Source organism: Molothrus ater, chromosome 9, assembly GCF_012460135.2.
Source record: "Molothrus ater isolate BHLD 08-10-18 breed brown headed cowbird chromosome 9, BPBGC_Mater_1.1, whole genome shotgun sequence".
Taxonomy (NCBI): Eukaryota; Metazoa; Chordata; class Aves; order Passeriformes; family Icteridae; genus Molothrus; species Molothrus ater.
The window spans coordinates 12730615-12754874 of record NC_050486.2 but is presented as its reverse complement, the minus strand read 5'-3'; the positions used below and the strand labels follow the sequence as shown (position 1 = coordinate 12754874).

Sequence of the window (24260 nt, the reverse complement as noted above, 5' to 3'; positions counted from 1 at the left end):
ATATTTTGAAGCATCAGAAATGGCCACAACCCTCTCCCACATCTGCCCATAGTATGGTGAGCTAAAGCATCTTTGTGTTTTGCTCTTAGCTGTGAGCTCAGTGAGAGGTGATCTCCCTGGAGAACTACAGGGAGCAGGCCAGGCTCCCTAAGCCATGGTGCTGTGTGCACACCAGGGCACACAACATTTGAAGACTTGGTACCAACATGCTGAAGACCAAGAAAAAAAGCAGTAACACTGAGAACCAAAACTTTCTGACATTGTGAAGAAGCTGTTCTGTGTCTCGTGAGTAATCAAGATGGAGTAAATAGAAAAAAAAATACTCCCTAAATTCTGAGGAGGAAATCTTTCCCAGTCTTAAAAACACTAGCAGAATTCATTGCAATATCTACATTTACTATTGCTAGGATGTTTTATCACCATCATTATCTTTGGCACATATGCAATAGAACAATCATTACTGTGTTAAACTCAAGAAGATTTCTGAGACAGTTAACCCTGACAGTCACTAAAAACTGATGTGCAACAAGAATGTCACATATTGCGAGAGGAATTCCGAACCCTTATGACCATTAAAAGTTGGAAATGACAGAAGGAGAGAGCATGTAATCTCTCTGAGTTCAGTCATGCTGGATAGTCAGTCCTACAGGGCAGTATAAGAAACTTCATTGAACAAAGAACAGCAACTATGTTTGGGAAGATTTGGGCACTGCTGACAGAAGTAGCAGCATGAAGGAATGCCAAGCAGAACCTTGGGGAATAAATGCAGTTTAGCTGTCAAAGACAGCATTGCCAAGAACCCACTGTGCAAATAAGTAGTACTGAATAGCTACAGAAAGCACTGATAATCACACACAGTAATTATCTCATCTCACAGGAGATGAACCATGGTGCATCTCCTAACCCAACGCTTCCTTCTGAAACCTTCTATCTCAGTATTCTATCTACCACCTCCATTAGTCCTGAAATGCTCCATGTTGTATTTGTATTTAATTTTCTCAAAGCTAGAATACTTACAAAAAATAAATAAGACTAGCAGAGTCATAAGCTACTACATGATGGGTAGGAGATCTCTGTAAGCCCTGGCCAATTTCAGGTGACTTTCGCATGAAAAAATGTCAGTCTCCCCTGAAATAGGAAACATAATTTGTGACTGCACTTGGATAAAGCTGAACCTCCAAACTCTTCCAGGTACTACCCAGAATATCCCCATTTCTCAGTAATTCCTGAAAAAGAACAGAACTCTCTAGTCTTTACTGTGGTAGGATAAGAGCTTCCTCTCTGTAGGAGACTGCCAGCTAACTGAAACACCAACTGTCTTGTAAGAGAGAAGAAGGTAAGAGACAGAAGAGAAAAGGAAGCAGATGGGTGAGTGGTGAGGTTTCTTGGCTTTCATTCTTTTCATTAATTCTGAGGATGATTATAGTTAAGGTAAAAGCACTGTCTGCACTGCTGAGCAGACTGGCAAGGATCACTCAAGGAGACACTAACTATAGCTTATTTGACTGCATGGGCACCCGTGCAGAACAGCTAAATCATCTGCATGTACCACAGTGCAACAAAGTGCCATGCAAACTGTGATCTAACCTTGTCACCAAGCAGCAGCAGCAGCTCAATTCAGAGTATCTCAAGAACTTATGCCTATTTAAGTGCACTTAAAACATAGGGAGACCTCCACCAGAACTCAGACAGTGGCAGCACAGTGAGCACGCCAGGAGCATTTGCTCTCCAAGCAGAAAGCACTGGAATAGCAAGTAGCAGACCTGGAAACAGCAAAACAATGTGCTTCCAGGTCTGTATGATGTATCATGTGCTTACGCATTTACAGGTGAATTTATTACAAAATAGCAATGAGAGGGGTCCTATCTGGCAGGCATTTCTAATGAAATCATTCTTTAAATCAGGAGTTTTTAATTGCTTGATCCCAGATACCTGTATAGTTACCGGTTTTTAGTACCAGTCACATAGCTGCATTGCTTCCAGCTTGCACTGCCTCAGCCTTTGATAACTTCAGACAGTTAGGACTTGTGCTACTCCCTGTAGCTAATTTCTGACCATATCCTGTCTTTAATATTGGTACAGAAACTTGTAGACTTAAAATAAGGAAAAAAAGTTTTAAAATAAGCAAAGTGTAAGTCTATGTGCATTCAGAATATTGAACTGGAATAGTCTTCACTGAAATGTAGTGAAAAGTAACTCATGTGTCTAAAGGAGGAAGAGGCAAATAGCACACAAATTATTTAGCATCACTCTCTCTCCTGGGGAGAACAAATGATGTAAAATAAGAAGGGAGCTAAAAAGCAAAGACTAATTCAATAATTCTTGTAGCAAAGGTAGTTATTTGAGAATACCTAAGTAAGTTTAGACCTTAGTTCCCTGAAGTACTGTTCTTAATTCCTTTTATTTAAGAGGGTCTGTCTTCTATCTAAAACTTTAGATTAAACAAAAAAAATTACATTTAATAAAAGGTAAAAATACGCATAGAAACTCAAAACCTAAAGCACTCATATGTAAGTAACTTCTTCATCAATTATTTGCTAATTCAATTTTAAACTTTCTGGAAGTCAAAACAGAAGAAAGCATTTCCAAGCAATTAGCAAAGTCTTCACCTTATTGTCCTTGCATGACATCCTCTCTGTCTGAAAAGGAACACAGGCTTTGCAACAAAGACAAAGATGGGAGGGACCTCACCAAGTGGTATCACTTTGTGGTCAGTCCCCAGTTTAATTAAAACTAATCTCTAGAGAGAAGCTGCATGACAGCAAACAGCTACTGCCACAAGAATACGGGCTCAGAAGGAAAGAAGCTCATTCATGTAACAGAGTCCTGGGCAGCTCACAAATGGCAGTGGTTATCCTCTAGCAGAGGAAACACTACTCTTGACATCACCCTCCCACACTCTCCCCATTGCTTTCCCCACAGCATCTCAAACTAGGCCAAGTCTCAGGAAAAGAACATTGTTGATCATAAGTGAGAGGTTCTCAAACCAGGTAGAAACATGGAGTTAACATGAAGTCTTTATCCCAGGAAAAAAATTTAAAATGTCAATATCCAGAGAATGTGTATGTATTACCTATGATGTCTTTTGAGCCACAGGAATGACTTCTATTGCATGAGAGCCTAGCACATAAATAAAACATGTTCTTATTAATGTGATATGTTCCAGGCCAGCTGACAGCTTGTTTTGTTCTGACATTTTACAGAAAGTTTACTGAATGGATTATTTTGAAGATACACATTCATCATCTAAATGCTTGTTCAAGCAAATGAGACTCTGACCTCCTTATGACAAGATATCAGTGGAAGTATTTTGAAAATATTTGGTTCAAAAAAGGCATGTTAGACTATTCTGAAATCTTTCCCTTCAAGGAAAGGAATAAAAAACTCAGGACTAGTAGCAATTCTTACTAAAGAATAACTTCCACCACATTCAAGTTAGTATGACAGATTGGGAAACCTTTCTTATATTGAACATGAAAAAAAATTATCATAATTAATCTGGATTTAAAATAATACCACAGAAAAATACTTTTGGTGCCCTACCCAGTGTAGAATTGCTTTCTGTTTTCAAATATGGGCATAACCCAATAGATTTTAATCAATTATGACAGATACAGTCATTAGAAAAACCTTCCTTTAAACTCCTTTAAACTTTGCATTACTAGTTCAAAGTTTCCCCTTGGTAAAAATGTCTAAAATGTTTTCTGTATTTTATTATGCTATCTGTTTGAGTAGTTTTGCTCATAAAATTAGTCAGACAATCTTACCTAACATATATGATGCTACATACAACATCATCTTCAAAAAATATGAATGGTTATCACAGTAAACTAAAATAAATTTTATTGTGATATTCAAGCAAAAAGTCTTGGCATACCCAGGAGACTCTCCCTAGCATGTTCTAGTCTACAATCCCATGTGCTCTGACAAGAGATCAGGGGGTTGTGCAGTTACTGTATGGCCCATTGCTCCTCTCACTTCCAAGTGGGTGCCCTGTCCTGGGGCTAGCACATGTCTGATGACAGGAGCCCCACAGGTGACCCAGAAGGGACTGCATCCCATGCTCGACACCAGGCTCAGAACAGACCACACACAAACAGGATAAATGCCCCTTGTACCTGAATTGCAAAGCCCCTTGGGCCAGGGGTTAAACGTTCTTTCTAAGCATTCTAAGAACCTTCTATGTTCTGTGGACTATCAGGCAGAGCATTAATCACATTTACTTGAGGAGCACAAGGGGAGAGGGTCGCAGATCTACTCAGCCTGACTCCATGGGCTTAGCAGCAGCTATGGCACTGAAATGACGACATGAAGAGTCTCCCAAGGGGTGTCACTGAATTTAAGTCTTTCCTTCTTTCTCTTTCACTGTTAAGAAACACTGACATAATTTTAGATCTGATTACCGTGGCACTCTTGTCAGGATAGTTTGTGATCATCCTTCCAGGAAAGCTATGTTTTATTTAATTGATTTTTAAAAAGTCAGACATTACCTTTTCTAAAGGGCTTTCTACTCTGGGTATGCTGATCATGGGCATCTGGGTCAGATTATCCAGATGAGAATGCTCATGTTCTGGCTGACGTCCTCTGAAGTTATTTACCACACAAACCACCTAGAAGGAATTTGAAGATAAACAGAATACCTAAGGAACAACTCATTTTTTCAAGCTTTGATCCTGACAATTATCATTAGGCAGAAATGACACCAGCTTTAAGTCACAGCTTTACAGTAGAAACACTGAAATGGGAAGTTCATGTTTTACAGAAAATCCTTAATTAATATTTCAAGACAAACGACTTTCAAGTGATTTATTGGTACATGCATCATTTGAGAACCAAAGAAACCTCCTATCTAAAAGAAAATCCATTTTTGTGCATCTGAAGCTGCACAATAGAGCACCAAGTATTATCAACCTCATGAAGAGATGTCTTGCAGCATCACGTGGCATTAACCTTTAACTCCTGGGAAGGCCAGTGCCATTTCAGTTTTGATCAGCAAAGACTTTCTCAAACGAAGAGTAAGAAAGGGAATAAGAAGGCAAGGACCATTCCCAAGTCTGAATGTAACTTCACAGGGACTTCGTAATGTGATGTGTAACAGTTTGTGCTTCTACTAATTACAACCCTCAGCTGAGCAGTAATGTTTGCCAACTGCATTTTCTTCAAAACACAACTAAATTTGATTTCATGCTACTGGACACCTTCTGTGGAAGGGAACATTTGGAAATGCAAGCAGATGTATTTTAAAGGAGACTTGCAGCTACCCTTGCATGTCTAGAGGAGTGAAAACATCCACCCCAGCCATCCCTGGGAGGGTTCACAGCCAAGCCATGCTTTCAGATCCAAGACCTTGAGGCCAAGACTCTGTGATCCAAGAGTCAAGCTCAAAAGAGTTTTCATGGGGAAAAACATCAAAGGTGTTTTTAGTACTATTACAAGCTGCCAGGCAGACAAACCTACAGGCATTAAACAGCAGTGACTGTTCTATTCTATAGTCTTGCACTGCAGATATGAGTGAAGGTGATTAATAGATTAGAAATAGTTTTCTGACACAGACAGTAGTCATTGGCAACTGCAATTAACTATCTGGTTTTGGAACACAGTTCCAGAAAAGGAAAAGGCTAATATGAATAATATGAAATTTCAACATAAACCTGAATCTATGAAACACTAGCACTATGAAATAAATTCATTAGAGTTATTGTAAAGCCAGAAAAACAAATGCTACCTATTCTCTGATCAGTGTGAGAACCACTATACAGAATTTAATACTTTATCCGTGAAATCCTAACAATGTGTTATTCTGAGGAATATATGCTTCCTGCATGTGGGCCTTGCTGCATAAATTACTGTTTGAAATACTACAATCTGATTTATATGGAAGTCAAAAGAGATAACTGAATCAGTCCTTTTTTGACTTCACATTTCTGAGTGTATGTAAATACTACTAAGGAAACTGATGACTAATTAAAAAAACTGAGGAACATGTCTTTGTTATTTAGTTATCTGAAGGCTTTTTTAGAGATACAAACTTATACATTGATTTTTTTCAAACAGAAGTGACACAGACACACACTTACCAAAAATACTGCTATAGATATTCCAATTACAAATCCTGCTATTACATCTGACCAGTGATTTCGATACTCTGCTACTCTGTTGATTCCAGTAAGGAAGGCCAAGCACATTAAACCCAAACACAGAACAGGTTTTGCAAGCCTTGTTCCTCTGGCTTTCACTGTGTTGGTGATATACATCTGAAAATTAGAAAGGAAGAAAGTGTAAGACTGATGGATGTCTCCCACTAATTGGTGAATAAAAGCTTTATATTATATTCTGTGTATTTGGTACTTTTTTTCTGGAGTGGGGGAGAGTGTAAAGAACCTAGGAGGTAGAGTAGTAGATAAAGTCATCATAACCCTTTCCTAGGGATATAGAAAAAGAATCAGACCATACAGCAAAACTGCATTTTACATGAACCTGAAATGCCTACAGAAAGTCAGACAAATTGGACAATCCTATCCAATTACTCTCAGTCTATGTATTTATTTATTAATGCATAGAAGTCAAGAGACTGATTTTTGACTGGGCAGTGTTGACAGTAACAGAAAAAACATTTACCCTGAAGTACTACTAGTATTATTACAAGCTGCCAGGCAGAGTAAGAAAGGGAATACATAAAGACCTTGTTTTTGTTAGCAAAAGCCTTTCTTCCTTATACACCAGTTCTTTACGTGACTAATTAGTGATTTGTCAAAAAGCAGTGAAAAGGTAAAAAAAGTGTTAAAGAGCAGTGAAAATTGAACTAAATGCCAGCATCTACTTTCATAAATATAGTTTCAACCAGTGACTATAATAATAGTTTCATCCAGTGCTGAACTAATACAACCCCATGCTTCACACAAACCAATCTAAATGCTGCATCAGACTGAGAAATCCATTTGTCCTGCTGCAGTCTAATTCTCCCTGTGCAATACTACTGAACTAAAAGCAGTGCCTGGTAACAGAGCAGCTCTTCTGCCCTAAGAGTGCATTACTAACTATCAGCTCTTCCCAAGCTCTGATGAGCCAATAGAAGAAATCAATACCAAATATTTGACTTTCCATTCTCTTATCTTGGCATTGAGACCACTTGCAACACCCCTCCTCCCCATCCTCAAAAAAAAAAAATTATACTACAGCTAATAAGATTTTTGACAAAAATGTTTCTACTCTGCTGAAAATGTTTCTGCAATCAAACCACTGAAACTTTAAATCTTCAAATTTTAAACAGGATTTAAGTTTTTGAACAGAAGAATGCCAGTATTTCCTATGGGGTTTCACTGGAAATTCCAAATTTGCAATGCCATCACTTTGGACTGCAAAGGAAAACAGATGAGTCTGCATTGAAGAGCCAGTACCACTTCTCTGGCCATCAAATGGGCAGTCCTTTGGGTTTGTTTGGGGATTTTTTGTACTGTCAGAAACTTCGGTGGAATTTACCAGGGAATCAGTTTACAAAGTGTTCAATAATCCAGCCAAGAAGCAGTTTAGAAAGTGTGGTTATTGTCACAATAAATTAAGTGAAGAAGTAGTGGTCAGTGCTTGTCTAAAACGAGTAACATCTAACAGTAATTTTGTTCAAAACACTAGAGAAAGATCCATGGCTTAGAGGATGAAACAAAGCTTGATCTTAAAATAACATCAGAGAAGTGCAACACACAAACCTTCAGTGTACTTTATATGATTAACAGGAAACTAGTAGAAAGATTTCCACTAATTCAGACAAAGCAAAGGTTTGGAAAAAAGAGTTTCAGGGTTTATCTTCAAGCCATATTCTCCTCTCTTCTTCCTAGACCATTTCAGAAACAGTTGATTTTTTTTTTTTTGCTGATTCTTCTTTTATCTTAGCTCCTTGTACTTTTGCAGGCTGTCTTCAGTGAGCTACTCTTACCATGCAGGAAGGTGATAATAGAACTGCAATTTTAATATTCAGCTTTTTAGCCCCACTGATTTTCTCCAAGCTATAGACAGAGTACTGCACACTGAACTAATTCAGCAACCATCTATTTTAGTGAGTCTCATTGTTCTACTGGATACTGCCACCATTATCCACATTCACACTATGTGTCAGGACAGCTGGTGCTAGGAAAAACACTGGATTATTTTTAATACACAATAAGAAAATCAAATTTTAAATACAGCTTGGGTGAAGTTAACACAGGGGAGTTTGCAGGAAGCTCACCTGCATTTAATTCTGTATTTTGTTATATTAGATTGAAATGACTACTGAGAAGGAAAAACTTGCTTAAGGCACGTCATGGTGACATATTTCAGTTATCTATAACAACTGGTCATTGCCAAAGAAGATTGTCTCTGTTTTTAATAAGACAAAACACTTGATTCTGCATTACTTTAATCAAATTTCAACACTTTTAATACAAAGCCGAACCCAAAAAATGTTCTGCATAAAATTCTCTGAATGTTCTCACAACCAAGCATATCCCTCAAATCCCTACTCAAGGCACTGAGGAAAAACAACCACAGATTCATGCTGTGCCTCACGTGAGCAGAGACCTGCAGAGACCTCCATTTGCCAAGTCCCCTCCTTCTATGAGCAGTCATGTTTGCCATGCCCAGCTCATTATTCAAAATAACCTGAGGGTTCTGCCAGCATAGGTATCATATCTATGTTTTCTTTAAAGAATAGGTACTACTCATGTAAGGAACAGCATTATATTACAATACAAGAGAATCAATAAAAGCAGGCCAAACTTTCCTGAAAGAATGAGACAAAAAGTCTGTATTTGCAAAACTCTATATGGCAAATATAGCCTCCTCCAAGGCAGGATTCATAGATACCCATTTTTAAACTTGGCCCCTTGTAGCTCTAGTATAATATATTAACAGTCAACTACCTGATTTACACTAAGAATAAAATACAATTAAGCAGCTGTTTTCTTCTTGATTCTGGTGGAAAAACTATAAACTAGCACACTCAGTAATTGACAAAGAATAAACAACCTGAAAAGATGACAGGATGTTTCACTCACTTTTAATAAATATTAAATGCAGTATCAACAAAGGAAAATAGCTCAGTGATTTAAAACATTAGTAGGAAGGAATGACAGTATAACTTTTACAGGGCTAAAGATGTTTACTGAACAACTTCATCTCCATCCCTTTTAAGAACAAAAGTTGGGGGAGGAATTTTCTAATGAAAGAAAACTTTTACATTAGTCAACAGCAAGACCAGAAGCAGAGATTTTGTATGTAAGGTCAAGGATTGATCAGAAGTTAGAATTAATACAGCAGGCTGCACATTCTCCTGCAACATCAGAACTGTAGTGAATCTTCTCTCAAAGAACTTCTGTTTTCGCTGTTCCTTTTTCCTGAAATAAGATTTTAGTATTAAAAGATATAGAGCTGTCACCACTAAGCAGACACAGGCAGAGAGTCATGTAAAGAGGTGGATTGTTACCTGATTGCACAATGTAATAATATTTACTATATTTTAAGAGAAACACAAACATTTGACCTTCAGTCTTCAAGATACTGGAAGTGAAGCTGTAAGAGAACCTCATAAATTGAAATAAAACCTTTAACTGAAGCAGGTTTGAAAATATGAATTTGAAAGAAATTATCACTATCACCACCAAAGACAAAGCAAGCTACCTGTGAAGTTTTGATGTGACTGGCTCAGGCCACAGTGTAAGGAACAATCATAGCCTTGGCATTTAGCTCGTACTGGGAAAGTACTTCAAAAGTGTCAGGCTGCAAGTCTCATGTAAAGTTTGTCCTAAATCTAGCAAGAATAAAATAATTCCAAAACATGTTAAGAAAAGCAAAGGAGCTGTATGTAAAGTGCAGGACTAACTGGATTCCTGGGCTATGCTGCAAGCTCTTTCTAGGCATCTTTCAGCTATCTTTAGGCCCACCCACACCAACACCTATGCACACAAACACAGGTGCAACAGGTCTCACAATCCCAGTTTAGTTACATTGGAGCTACACATCGGGCTGGGTGTTCTAGCCAGGAGGGAAGATAATTTTCCTTGCTGATCCCATCAGCCTGGGGCCAGGGGATGCAGGGAAGAAGATCCCTTCTGTGTCTGCTATTTATTTCTCCCTGATTTAGATGGCCTGAGAGACTGACAAAGACCAGTCCATCAGCAGGCAGTGAATAATGACTAAAGGCAATGAGAAGAATGAGGAATAAACTATTGCACAGGCATCCATCCCAGGCAGCACTTCAAACATAAATTATCTCATGTTTTTGTTTGCTTTTACAATGGGCTAGAATTAAAGAAAATCTCTTGAACTATTTAAGTAATATAAGTAATGTTATAAATGTTCCACCCAAGGAATTTTCAATATTCATCAGACCTACAAGAAAAGAAACACTCTCATCTAAAAGCTGAAGAAATAGTGGGCTGTTGTAGTCTATAAACAGGTTCAGTGTTTAGTTAGAATTCAGTTTGAAAATCCAAAATCTTTTAAGCTTCCTTTGGTAATAATTAGTGGGTCAAACTATTTCTAGAGCAAACCAAAGTTATATTCTTAAATCATCTGGGTCCTTCTGCAACTGTCCACTGAAGGTTTCTAGTAGTGTTTCTGAAGCCTCCTCCAGCTTTCTCTATATTTTTTGATCTAATTATTTATGATGTTAGACCAAAATCAGCTTTCAAAGTCAGGGGTTGGCTTGGCAAAAGGGAAAGAAAGCTCCAGAATTCTGGACCTTATTATTAATTTTCCCACTATAAGCTCCCCACAGCTGTAACTGTAAAACAGCTGGAGAAGGTAAGAGGCATCTTCCTCTGTACCAAGACCATAAGACACCTATTACAAAGGCTGTTTTCTTGAGGATCTGAATTGTAATGAAGAGCTGACTGACATGAAATTTATACAGGTCTTTAGACAAATTCCTGTATCAAATGGTAGTATTATTTCATTATTTGGTCTGAAAGAAACCAATGCACTCAATTTGTGAAGCTCATGACATATGTTTTATTATCAGTATTAAGGGATACTTGCTGCACCAGATCCTGAAAAGAAATTCCACATTCCTAGCACTGTTCCTGAAAGGCAGCCAGAAGAATCCTTTAATTTTCTAACAAAAAAAGGACAACAAAGTCAATTCAGAGAGGTGGCTCTGCTAGTCTTTTTCCTCCTGAACACTCCCTTTAAGGCTGTCTGAGAAGTCTACCATGCCTTCACCAGCTGCCCATTTAGCTGGAATCTAACAGGCACTTTAAGATGAAGGACAGGCAGACTACACCTACACCTATAACTGGATCAAGGAGTGACATTGAGGAGAATGTCACCATGCTGCCAGCACTGTTACCCAGACTGTCTTGTTGTCTTTTCCCAGTGACTTATAAACACACTGAACAGCAAAAATCAATGCAGCAAAACGCCAGGAGCAGGAGCATGGCAGAAAACATGATCCTGGGCCAACTAGAAGCTCTGCAGAGAAGAAAAAATTACTGGTAGGCTTTACAATCTGCTAGTCCTGTCTGAAGTCAAAGTTAAGGCCAAGGGTTCAGAGTACAAAGCAACAAAAGCTGCCTACAGACTTAAGGGCTGTGTCAACTCTCAAGACATGAAGCCTGTTCCTCTATCATTACAAACCCGAAAGCAAGCCTGAAATGTGTGCAGTAACACGAAGTTCAAACACTACCCTACCCAGCTGCTTCTGTGCAATGCATTAAGAACAACACAAAAAGGGCAAAACTTCATAGAATTAAAATTTCCCTTAAACTACTGCTACCCATGACCAATCCCCTAGGTCTGCAGTACCAAAGGATAACTGTTAGTCACAAATCTTAAATTTAAATCTATGGGATTAGGCTGACTAAATCTTCATATATCACTTTGAAATCCTAACAAAAAAAGACTCATGACTTCCACTTCCTGTGTCTCAGTTGTAGAAAACACCCCAAGTATGTGCATACTTGGCTGCTTCAAACCTCTAATTGTCCAGCTTATGTATATCAAAATGTGTCTTATACAATTATATACTGTTTAATAAAGCTGCAGTGTTTGCCTATGTAGCAAATATTGTTTCATCTGAGAAAGGGTGACTTGCAAGGCTGGTAAGAAATGAAAGTAGATACAGTCAACTTATTAAGCCAACTCAACCAACACCAAACAAAATATCTCCAATGAGATCAGCGCAGACATCTAAAGAAAAAAACAGGCACCAGCCTGATTAATTAGAGTTTCAGAAGAGATTTACAGTAGTTCATTTTGAAAACACTGGTACACTGGAAAGAATAAACCTGAAAGTCTGAAGAAGAAAGGCAATGCATCTGTGTTTGGAGCAGGGTAGAGAAAACACCTAACCACAGCACTGCCATTGAATATTTCCATTGCTAAATCTCTCTTGATAGACACTGGAAGTAATGGAGGCAAACATTACAAAGCTCTAAATACTAGCACAACAACTGTTTGAAAACGACTGTACTTTCAAGGGAATTCTGAGTTACCATAGCAGCCACCCACTCTCAAAAGGGGGAAAAGGGGGAAAATGGAAGACTCAGAAGTTAGAAAAAAGAAGCTATTGTTAACAAGACAATATGCACAGATGCTAGGTGATAACAGTGTGGCTGCACTTAAATGGAACGAGATAGGGGAATTATTATATAAAGCATTTAGAAGCCATGTTTCTAAATTGGTTGATGGAGAAATCACACAAGTCTAAAAGCATTTACTTCACCATCTTGGAGAGCAAGGACCCTTGGGCCAGCTCTTGGGTGGTTTTTTTTTCCTTTAGGCTGGTTTTGTTTTGTGCCCAGCTGGCTGAAATAACCAGGGACGATTCCATAACAATCTCTCCCTTGCTCCAAAATTTCTGTTAACCAAAAAGAAAGCACATATTGTACCAAAGATTATATGCTAATGAAAAAGTGAGTAATATATGGAGGTCTTTATGTCCATGCTCTTAATAACTGTTGTGGCATGGCTCATAGAAAGACTAGGCTACTGTTATAAATCTTCTGCTCCAGTGAACAGTGATGAGAAAATTGTTATTTAGGGCCAACTATCCTGATAAACATCATGGCAGTGTAAGGACATGACCCCAAATATTGGAACATTGAATTTTTTTTTTCCCTTGGAGTGTAATAAACAGTATTTTTTGCTTCAGTCATGCTTAGGATTTAAGGGAAAAAAAAAAAAAACCAAAAAAATGAACCTGACAATATTGTAACAAGGAGCTACTACAGGAAGTCCTGAGAATAGTTAATAGTGCCTTAGTTAAATGACAGTAGTGTCAAGCACCATGCAGGAGTACAGTAATGACACAGGATATATTCACTTCTATAGTTACTGAAAGAGCAAATAGTAATGAAATGGATCTCAGCAGCTTTAATTTTTAATATTGCTAACTGTATATTGACCACAGACAAGGTCTGCATAAAGTATTCTTGCTCATGTCAAAAGCCACTTATATTAGGTATTAAACCTTACTGATGTCTGCTTTTTGTTTTAAAAATGTAATAATACTATTTTACTTTCTGCTTTGCAGTAGCTGAGTAGCTGGTTTCCTAGTTACTCTGACTCTTGGTAACAGTAGAAATCCAGCTTTACAGATGGATGAGAAATATAGGAGCAATTAGAAGGAAAAATTCTGAGTATTTTCTAAAATAGCTTGCATCAAATTTAGAGTGTTTCATCCTTAGATATCTCCCCAAATAAAGACATTACTAGTAGAAGACTTACACTTGCCTCAAGTTAGAATAAAATGTCATTGTGCATCTCTTATTTGCAAACACTTGCCTGTGCTAACTGATGATCAACATCTCTTGAACAGACATTGCTCACAAGGAACCTGGTAAATGTTACCATCAGTGCTGCAGATTTTAAGCAGCTAGTTCTAAAACCCTGTGTAGAAGCAGTGAGTTGACACACTGAGGCTGAGATCTTTGCCATGTTGTCAAGGATCAGCTTCCAGATCAGTCAGGAATTAAAAGTTGGTTCAGCTGGTATGTGCTCAAGAGCAATACACACTCACACACAGGTATACCTACACGTGCATACATGCACACACACACACACCCTATGGGAAGGCCACTGCTCAAATACTGAGGGCTGACTCAGTAAGGGCTGACTCCTGCAATGACCACAAAGCTCCACACACCTGCCTAGTTTCCCACTGGCCCTGTGAAGGCAGCCCTGGGCTCATCCAAAGGGCTGCAGAGGGCTGTGATACCAGCACAGGTCAGGTAAGACACTCCCATAGGCATGTGCTGGGGAGAACTTATCCCCAGCAAAGGAACAAGATGTTCTTGCTTAAGACTAGAATGATATGCACTCCAAACTAAGCCAGAGTTACTTGAGTGAGACTAAACAGTGACTCTTCCTCTCCCCAACCTATACAACAGCTCTGATCCAGGCAGTCAACACAAGGTTTTACCCTAGTGCCGTTCATCGCTCCCTGTACAAGAGAGTAAAGAGGGGAAAAAGGGTAGATTGCCTTGTAGCCCACTTCACTGCATAATAAGAGCCAAAGTGACTTTGCATGAGGTACCTATAAATACCAATTATGGTACCAAAAGAGACTCGGGATATTGAGAAACATGCAGAGATCAGACATACATATAGCTCACCCTTCTGCTTCACCTCACCAAAGAACATGGCCATTTGTGATTCTACTCATCTGCACTGGGTTAAAGCACAGAGGGGTATCACCACCAGTCAGAGGAAATCCCTTCCCTTACTCCTTAGCACCCAGCAAAGGATTGTCCCACATACCCTGGAAATGGGGGAAAAGTAAACCAAGAAGTGGGTATCCTAAATCCATAGGTTATAACCTTTATGGACAACTTGTCCTCTCTTAGCATTGTCTTGATTTTCAATGCTCAGAAACCACTACACCTTGTCAGAATTAAGCCCAATGAATCTTTCTCATAGCAACTCAGAGAAGGTTTGCATGCAGAAAATCAGCCAATTTTGGGCCTTATCTTCTGCCCATTCCTCCCTCCTCCCCCTCACAGTGCCAGCCATTTGCTCTCAAAAATATAGTGATATCAAAGAATATTATATACTTACAGCCAGATACATAGCTGCATATATGCTTAGTGCTGCTTCTTTGGATGGGAAAGTCTTTCTGGCTTTCATGATAAGGTCTGGATTTCCAGTACAGGCATGTACGCTACTGATGAATTGGGTGTACTGTTTACATCCAAGTGCTGTGTAGTTGGGTTTACAAAGTGCAAGAAAATGGGGTGCAAGATTCCCTGTTACTACTTGTCCAGCATTTACAAAGATGTCCGTAGCAAACAGTCCAAATGCATAAATTCCTAAAGAGGGAAACAAAGAGTTAAATTGCCTGAAAATTCATAGTATTCATCACAGCAATAGAGCAGCTTCTTCCATTCAAGAACATGAAAAATCCTCCCATGTACTGCACCCTAAAGACCACGGAGATGGTATTTTCCTACAAATCTGCAGCAGCAACACTGCAATGTACCCACACACCTGATGGCTCTCCCATCTTTCACAGGAACTCACCCCTTGTGCAAGTAGCCTGCTTTCCCAGGCCCCACAGTCATGCATATCCCCTGTTTGGGGTAGCTGGCTTTACTGGTACCTAACTTTTGCCCATGTTCACTAAACAGAAGTGACAGAGGGAAATTCTCCACCCAATAAATCTGCTAGAAAACCAAGGTCAGATCCTGATGGAGAAGTAACTTGTGAAGTCATAACACACACTGGAAAAACTTTTTTTTTTTCCCTTGCAGCTGTAAAGAATCTAAGGTACTGAATAATTCAATATTGCCATGCACCAGTTGTCTTCATCTGCCTGCTACTGGGTAAATCTCTATGCATGGCATATTAATCACAGTATCAACACAGTGAGCTAAAGATTTATATATTTGAGGAACTACTTATGCTAAAGAGTTTTTTTAGTCAGACATATCAGCAAAGCATTAAGTACATGTACTCGTTCATTAGAATGTAAATGCCTGTATCTGATTACTTAAAGGAAAACAGATTTCTGCTATTCTGAGGTCCCTCTCTATCCTTTTGTAAATAGAAAATGAGCTCTGGAAGAACATGCAAACACAGCAGCCTGACCAGCAGGCAAAGCCATGCTTGTTCCAATTCCACCTGAGCTATCGATTTCCCCCTGTATTTCTATGGGCAAATCACCTTTCCTTTCCCATTCTCCAATCCACTGGGAATATAGTGAGCTCTGGAAAATCCCAGTTTCATGGGGCACTATGAGGACTTTAAAGGATCAACATCCCAGCAGACATAATTCCACAGAAACATACAGTTATAAAGGTCAGGATTTTTCTTAGCAAAGCTAGAGGACCAAGGCTGATTTCTGGGATCCTGGCTGGTCAGCAATGTCACACTAATGCTATTTCCTCCTAAGATGCTAGACTCTGGTGAGCAGCACATTGTGCCTGTCACTTCACAGAAGGACCTTTCAGCCAGTCCTGAGGGTGTGCACTGCACAACACAGCTGGACACATCACTCTGGGCGAGAATAATGGACAGCAATGCTTTCATTTGCTGCAACAGCAGAGAGTTTTTGCCCACTCTTGCCACCCCTACCAAATTTTGTTTTGCTTCTGGGAGGAAAGAAGGGACCACTTAGTGGGAAGAAAACTCAGGCACTGATTACACAGAGAGGAAGTGGAGTGGGAGGAGCTCCTCATCATCACTCTGCACCTCCTCCAGACCTATACAAGACAGTCTCTTGACAGGGAGCGATCGCACTCTGGGAAGGCAGGCACAGTTGTTACACAAACACTGCAAACACAGACACATCTGCACATGCCCTCCCTCCCCCTGAGACTGGGGCACACAGCAGGATTAGCTGCCCCAGGGCTTCATTCCTCCAGCTGTTTCCTTCAGATGCAGTCATGAGAGAGAAGCAAACAGCAGAACTGAGCCCTGCCCTACATGGATTAAAGAGCAGCATCTGAAAACGTCCAATATACATTTTGAATGGTGGGACTTCTCCCTCCAAACATATTTAGAATGAACTCAATAGAAAAGATGACATCTCATAGCTGCTAAAGTCAATGGGGGAGTTTCAGCTAAAACCAATGTAGCATGGATTTTATACAGTTTTCTGCTAGAGACTGAGATATAATACAATATCCAGGCTAAGAAAGCAGCTAAATTGGCTTGGCTTCAAACACACATTTATATCCCAATGTCCTCAACTTTGGAGTGTGTGTGTGTTTACTATCAGCTATAGATACGGCATAAGGACACCACCTTTCTCTACTTCACCCCACTTCAGGCCTACTGGTTGTTTTTCCCCCCTAGTGGTCCCAGTTCTTTCTACTTTTACTGCTGTTTCTGCAACTGTTTTTTAATCCAAACTTCCAAAAAGCTTCATTTGCTACCTAAAAGAAAAACCGCACCTGAGTTAAGACTGCACACAAAATGTTATATGGTTATCTGAATATTTTCCCCAGGTCAAAATTAAGACATAACTGATCACTCTCACCATTCAGAAAATGAAAGCAGTAATTTTGCTCATACCAAGGAATCGGATGGTCCTGCGCACCAGTGGATTTATGTAACAACAGTCTCCAGTTAATATTGTTTTTTCTTGGTTTTCAAAATCCTTTGTAGCTAACTGTAGACAAAAGACTGCAGTTTCTCCAACGATAATCTTAGGGGAGGAGAAAAAAGGGGAGAGAAATGGTGCATCAGATTACAGCAAGTAAAATACACTAATATTACAGAGACAGACATCTCATCTGAAAGAAACAAGACCAAGCCAGTACAAATAACAGAATAAGTGAATCAAGTTCTGTACATTAATCTTCTTATGAGGGAAATATGCCTTATGGCTTGCTTTATTTGCCTTAAAAGAGAATAAATTATTACAACCAGGATTTGTAGTCAACATAACATAACCTAGTTTTCAGGATGAGGGGAAAGAGAAAGATCTATTAGTTCAAGAACAACAGATCACATAACGCACAAGATCTGGACCACAGTAAAGGCCTAATCCTGCAAGATGCTGAACCTTTCATTCCCCACATTCACTGACACCCAGCACTTCACAGGGTTGAGCTTTAAATTTTGGACTATGATAGAGAGAAAGGGGAAAAAAAATCATAACAGAACTCCTGTTCACATCAGAGGTTTGGTTTACCAGGAAGTACTTAACAGGGTTCAATTCACATTTTACTAGCTAAATTTATCAAGTCTGGATTTAGCTCTGTTCCTCATGCTTGAACAAAGTGTCACCACTGATATTTTAATATTAAGAAAGGCCTGTTTCATATACACTCCACCAAAATAATGTATCATTCACATTATAGTTGGCAAAAAACCATAAAAATCACCAAATGAGAAAAAATGTATTTTGAATGTAAAATATCTTCTCTAGGTTATGTATTTACCTGTACAAAAAAGCATGACCTTTATTCACTATAATTGAGACTTGATAGCCGAAGCCAAGACATTAAGCAGATATACAATACGAAGCTTTACGGCAGGGATAATTTAAAAGCAGAGCAGAAGGGTCAAATAATGACCACTGGATTCTAACCCTGATTCACTGTGGGACTCACAGGCAAGGCCCTTCCACTCCTCTACATGAAAAACTTAAAGCTTATTGGCAGGTACATCACACCTTGATCAACTAGAATGAAGACTACCAAAGTGAAATCTTAATACTCCACAAATACAACCAATAATGCCATCAATCTGATTAACTGCTGAGGTTTTTCTAAACCTTTGCCTTAACAGAAAAATAGAAATATTTTCATATCTCACAATAGGTCTGAACACGTCTACAAAATAAATAAAATAATCTGTGGGCACTGGCTCATGTGCACATTTTGTTGTCAACAGGAAGGATGCAATTAATGACATTACTTAGCTGATTGTAGATTATGCAGATACCCTTGGGCTAAACTGTGGAGGAAAGTGCTACTTATAAATAATGTGGAACAAGTAACAAAAGTAAGTCTGAAAGCAGGTATGTAAAAAAGCAATATTTAATTTGTCACCAAAACAGTTATTACCCATTACTTTAGACTGGCTTCAGATCCTAGTAGAATTTTTAGATAAAACAGAAATTTCAATACCTGAACTAACAAATATCCTCTCTCTGTTGTGATGCAAGCAAATTTCCAACCCAGTGAAGTAGAATTTCTTCAACTATAATTAGTAAATGACCAGTATACATGAAAAATAATTCAACCTTGAATTCAAGATCATCCAAATTATGAGAACTCAACCCAGTGATCCCTATAGCTCTCATGAAAAAAACACACCAAAAATATCAGTTTTAATGGATTCATAAAGGTGAGAACAGAAACACTAATACTTTTACTGTGAGTCACAGTATGCTTTTCTTTCCTCTCAAGGACTAGGCAACCTGAATAGAGTCAGATTCTGCCTTTAATGCTTTCTGCCAAACTCAATAGATTGCAGTAAAATTTTTGCAGATTTTGAAACTCCAGGAAAGAGCAGAATTCAGCACAAAGGAAGCATCTGTGAGATACAGTACCCAACCTTTTGCAAAAGCACTCAAGAGTGCCAGCAAGCTCAACTCTCCAGCTCTGAGCAGAGACTGAATCTGCTGATCTAAGAATAAAGGTTGTCTTCTTGCCTGGTAGGGAAGCTGGCGTTTACTAAAGAGAGAACTGCGTGTTCAGTTATAGGAAAGGAGATTCTCACTTCCAGCAATGTCTTCATCAGCTGCATCTAGATCTTTGCTGCTGCCAAGAGATTTTCCCTGTTACATTTTCTGTCTTTGATGGTGACCTGTATGAAGAAACCCCTCTGTTCCAAGAATAGCAGCATTCAAGTTCTTAGCTGAACAAGAATGCTCCAAAGGTGGGCACATAGGTGCAAGGGTCAGAAGGATGTGGAGTTTGGCTAAAGACAAAACTTCTGCTACAGAAGGCCCAGTGCTCTGCTGTCAGTAGCACTAAGAGTCATTGAGCACACAAGGCATTCATCTCTATGCTTCCGTGGATTCACTTCGACAGAATCCTTCTAGAATTTGGCAATAAATACAGATTCTTTATTTTTCTGTACTGGCAGCTCGGCTAAAGCTGTTCTCTTTCCTCCATCCTTCAGCACAAGCACTGCTCATCTCAATAATCAGCCTATTGATGTTTCAGAAATGGAAGAAAAATCCTTTTCAATCTCAATAAATCCCAGGAGAAATTCTTCCCAGTGCAATTCCTTCCTCTTCTTCTCTCCAGCATCACTGACAATAATCAGCTCTACAGGGCAGAGGAAAAGGAGAGCAACTTCCCCCCTGCACTTTAGAGCAATTTGCATGCCTGGTATATTCCTGGAAAGAGCAATTTCTGTATTCCTGCTGGCACAGGAACCACCATTACCCCTTCTACAGCATATGCCAGTTGTAACCAGCCAACAAGTGACATTTAACAGAATTATTTGTGTACTTCTTCTCTAAGTCGTAGGGCAAAAAGTTTTTGGAATATTCCAAAACTGGCAGTGAAAGATTGCAATGGGGAATCTGAATGTTCTGACAACATAAACGTCTGGACAAAATTACACAAGTTCAGGTACAGAAATATGATTGCAATGAAAAAGAGAGGATATTAGAAGCATATTTTACCTTGTTCTACCAGGGTCATACTACTTCAGATCACTGTACAAATTTCCCAAAGGTATGTATTAAAATTCTTAGCTCACAGATATTTTATCAGATTTTAAAAACAGGGGAGGCCATCCTTCCCTAAGGCTATCCTTCCATTTTGATATACAGCTACAGCATATAAATTATAAGGAAAAGAACAATTTTCATCTGAAGTCTAACAGTACCAAGTGCAGGCTCTCCAGTATTCTCAAGGACATATGTATAAACAACTTGCAGAGTCCTTAGATAAAAACAGTGTACATAAGTGTTGTAACATGGAGCAAGACAAGGATGATCATTTACTCTTATGGAAGCATATAAAAATATTAACCCAGCAAAAATTAAATTACAGAAATTCATGAAACCATCTCCATGACAATCATATCCTGTCTGTGATGTGACAATCCATTTGACAGCCAGGAACAGAATCTGAGAGGGATGTGATCTAAAATTAATATTTCTTCTTGTTTCACCTCTTTAACTCCATATTAATATATTAGCTGATTGATTTTCATGGTGTGTCTATACTACTAATACATTTTTTGCATTTATTGCCAACCATCTAATACCTGTCCCTTTCCTTGTTTTCTTCTCAGGATTCTTATAGCATTTTGCACACATTCCTTACACTGGTTCCCTCCACCCAAGTCCAGGTTTTCTCTGTATTAGTCATTTTTCTGAATCCAGGCAAGCTGTGCCTAGTTTTAGCACTGCATGTCAATTTAAAAATCTAATTTGTCCTTCCATCCAGTATATTCTTAACTTGGTTCTAAATTCTGTGTTCTTTTCAACTCGAAATGTCAAGCCTGACTCATTCCAAATATTAGAGCTAGAGCAGCTCTGACACTGTTGATTTTCCAGTAAACTGACTCCATAAACAAACCTCCCCTAGTGTCTCCTATGCTTTACAACAACCAGCGCCTATATTAATAAATGACCATAAATCTGTACTTCTTAAAATAATAATGAGGTTTACTTTGTGACCTACATTTTCATATATTTCACATAACTCCCTATAAAGTCCCAGGACTTAAGTGACACTTAAATATTTACTTGCATTACAAGATATCTGAAGGTACATGAATATGTTTAAACGAGATAAATCTTGAAATGTAAGGTTGATAATCGCTAGTTGGGATTAAATTTCTGTATATACAGTCATAGACCTTTCCAGCACCTACTTTAGGCTACACAAATGTTCAAGAAATATTTCACACAGGCTAGGGAATATCACAGAATACACGATTCCCCCTCTGCCAATTTTCAGGGTTTTGCTGTAACTACAGCAACCACTTAGATAGATGAGTAACACTGAAAAGTGGTTACTGCATTAAAAAGACCACTAAATATTCATCCATGTGCTCAACTCGTCAAGTTAAGAACATTTTACAATACTGTGCATTGTAGTTTCTCTTCTGACTTTGTTTCATTCATTGTCTTTCTCTCATTTAGACATGACTTGAACAGTAACCAAGGCTTCTATGTGAGACCATCTTCAAGAAACAACCTTGGTGGAATGAGCATCACAGGCAGTCCATAGCTCTGCTTTTCTCTCTAGAATCCATTTCCTTGTTCTTTCCTATCAGGTGAGAAGGAAATGGAGCTAAAAATCTTGGGAATGATTTACATACCTCTAGGAAAATTGTTATCAATTAAATTGCATGGCCTCCCTATTCATTTAATTTATGAGTTCCCACTTAGTGTGGTGCAGATCTCCTCTAAAAATATGACTTCTATATGCTTTGTTATTCCTGCTCTTTACCTTGTCTTTTTAACTTTTGAGACCATGGGCGATTCCTGGCCTATTTTCTCTTTAAAAATGCCATCCATGTACCAATGAGCAGAGTGGCTTCAGTTTGGGAAATCCAGCAGCATAAACCTTGGCCTTTAGTGATGCTCAAAGTAAAGCTCTGCTCTCCACTTGAAGCTAAAATTGTTGAGTGAGGTGACAGCCCCGGCAGGAAAAGCAGCAACAGTATTTCCAGCAGGAGCAATTTCAAGCTCATTATGCAGAGTTTCCCCTTGAGGCCATTTTCTTTGTGTTTTTCTTGTTCTCATTGCTTCTTGCTTGCTTAAACTGACAGCAAATGCCCTGGTCAATTTTCAGAGAAGTACATTTTCTATAGTAACAAATGACCAGTAGTTCTGCAGAAAATGAAAAAATAAATCCTAGATAAATCTGTGTGGTATTGATTAAATAGAAAATATCCTCTCTTGCATTTAACATGAGGATATAGGACCCTACTGCATAGCAGCTTCTGAAGGTCAACAGAAGAGATGTAAAAAAGAAAACTGCTTTTCTAAAAAAAGATTTTAAAAAACTCAGCCTTTTTGAACCTGTAAATTTTGTTTTAAATATGTACTCCCCATTTTTTTTTGAGAAAAATACTAAAATTCAATATATTTGGTCATGTCAACTTACAAAAGAAAAATAACAGTAAAAGATTACTATAGTGCAATATTATCTGCATTACTTAGTTCTCTGTAGTGTGGAGCAAGGCTATATGGTACTAAACAGTAATGTTACTTTTGATAGAAACAAATATTCTTTATTTCCCCTTTTAATACATTGTAGATATACTCAGTATGTAACAATGGTAAAGGCTGCTCTCTATGCAAAGACTTTACTGGTATTTGAAAGCAAGAGGCACACGGTAGCCAAGCATTTATAAGCAGGAAGCCAGAAATGAACCACATGAGAACATAATCACAAAGACATGGACAACTTCACCATTCACTGAATTATCTTCATTCATTACCACATGAGAGGAAAAAAAAAGAAATATTTTGAAGTACAGAGTCTCTTAAGAGCTTCCTTTTTTCCTTAACTGAGCAACTGATCATGTGTGCCAATGGCATCTTCTCTGGAGCCCATCTGCGGTGTCTGATGGGCAAAGCCCCCGCAGAGCAGCACCAGGGCTGAAATCACACAATGCCAGAGCAAAGGCTGGTCACGTAAAAGGTCATTTAGAGAAAGAGTTACCAGGCCCTGCTGTTCCCAGAGGAACTAAGAGAAAGCCTTGTGCCATCACCAGAGGGCAGCTAGTGGCACATGAGAGCAGGGCCTTGCATGGCACTTGATGCTCCAGGATTGACCACTGAGGACACAGCCCAGGCGGTGTGCCCGCCCTGCTGGGCTGCCCTGCACACCGAGCTCTGCATCCAGCCCTCTCCACCTGCGTGTTTGCCATTGCAGCTCCTGCCTGCCCTGCACACCGAGCTCTGCATCCAGCCCTCTCCACCTGCCGTGTTTGCCATTGCAGCTCCTGCCTGCCCTGCACACCGAGCTCTGCATCCAGCCCTCTCCACCTGCTGTATCTGCCATTGCAGCTCCTGCTCATGGCTGCTGAACCTTTCATAGCACTGTGAGATGAAGCACATGCAGCTGCTCTGCACTGCAGCTCTCCAGGCAATTAGAAATGGCCAGGATGCTCCCATCCTGAGGAACACACTCAGGAATGCCAATGTGGCAGTCTGGAGGCCAAGTAAGCGTCTGGCACCTGGTTCTAAAACTATCCAAATGCTGGCAGCTTTACAATACTGACATGAGTATTCTTGCTGAACACATTGCAATAGGTAGTAGACCAGAGACATTCATGAGAATTCTTGCCCATGCATCAAGCTTTTTTAATTTTAAAAAATAACATCAAAAAAAAACAGAGAAAAAATGTTAATCTAGAGA

At 39.1% G+C, this 24260-nt stretch overlaps 1 protein-coding gene across 2 annotated transcripts in view; it reads right to left on the bottom strand.

Moving 5' to 3' along the window:
• PLPPR5 (phospholipid phosphatase related 5) overlaps positions 1 to 24260 on the bottom strand; it is a 45188-nt gene that overhangs the window by 6181 nt on the left and 14747 nt on the right. For both annotated transcript variants that reach the window (XM_054515713.1, XM_036387390.1), the window contains exons 2-5: positions 17485 to 17617; positions 15028 to 15278; positions 6078 to 6254; positions 4491 to 4610 (exon numbers count right to left, since the gene is read on the bottom strand). In XM_054515713.1, the coding sequence (XP_054371688.1) occupies positions 4491 to 4610; positions 6078 to 6254; positions 15028 to 15278; positions 17485 to 17617 (681 nt within the window). The remainder of the gene's footprint in view (positions 1 to 4490; positions 4611 to 6077; positions 6255 to 15027; positions 15279 to 17484; positions 17618 to 24260) is intronic.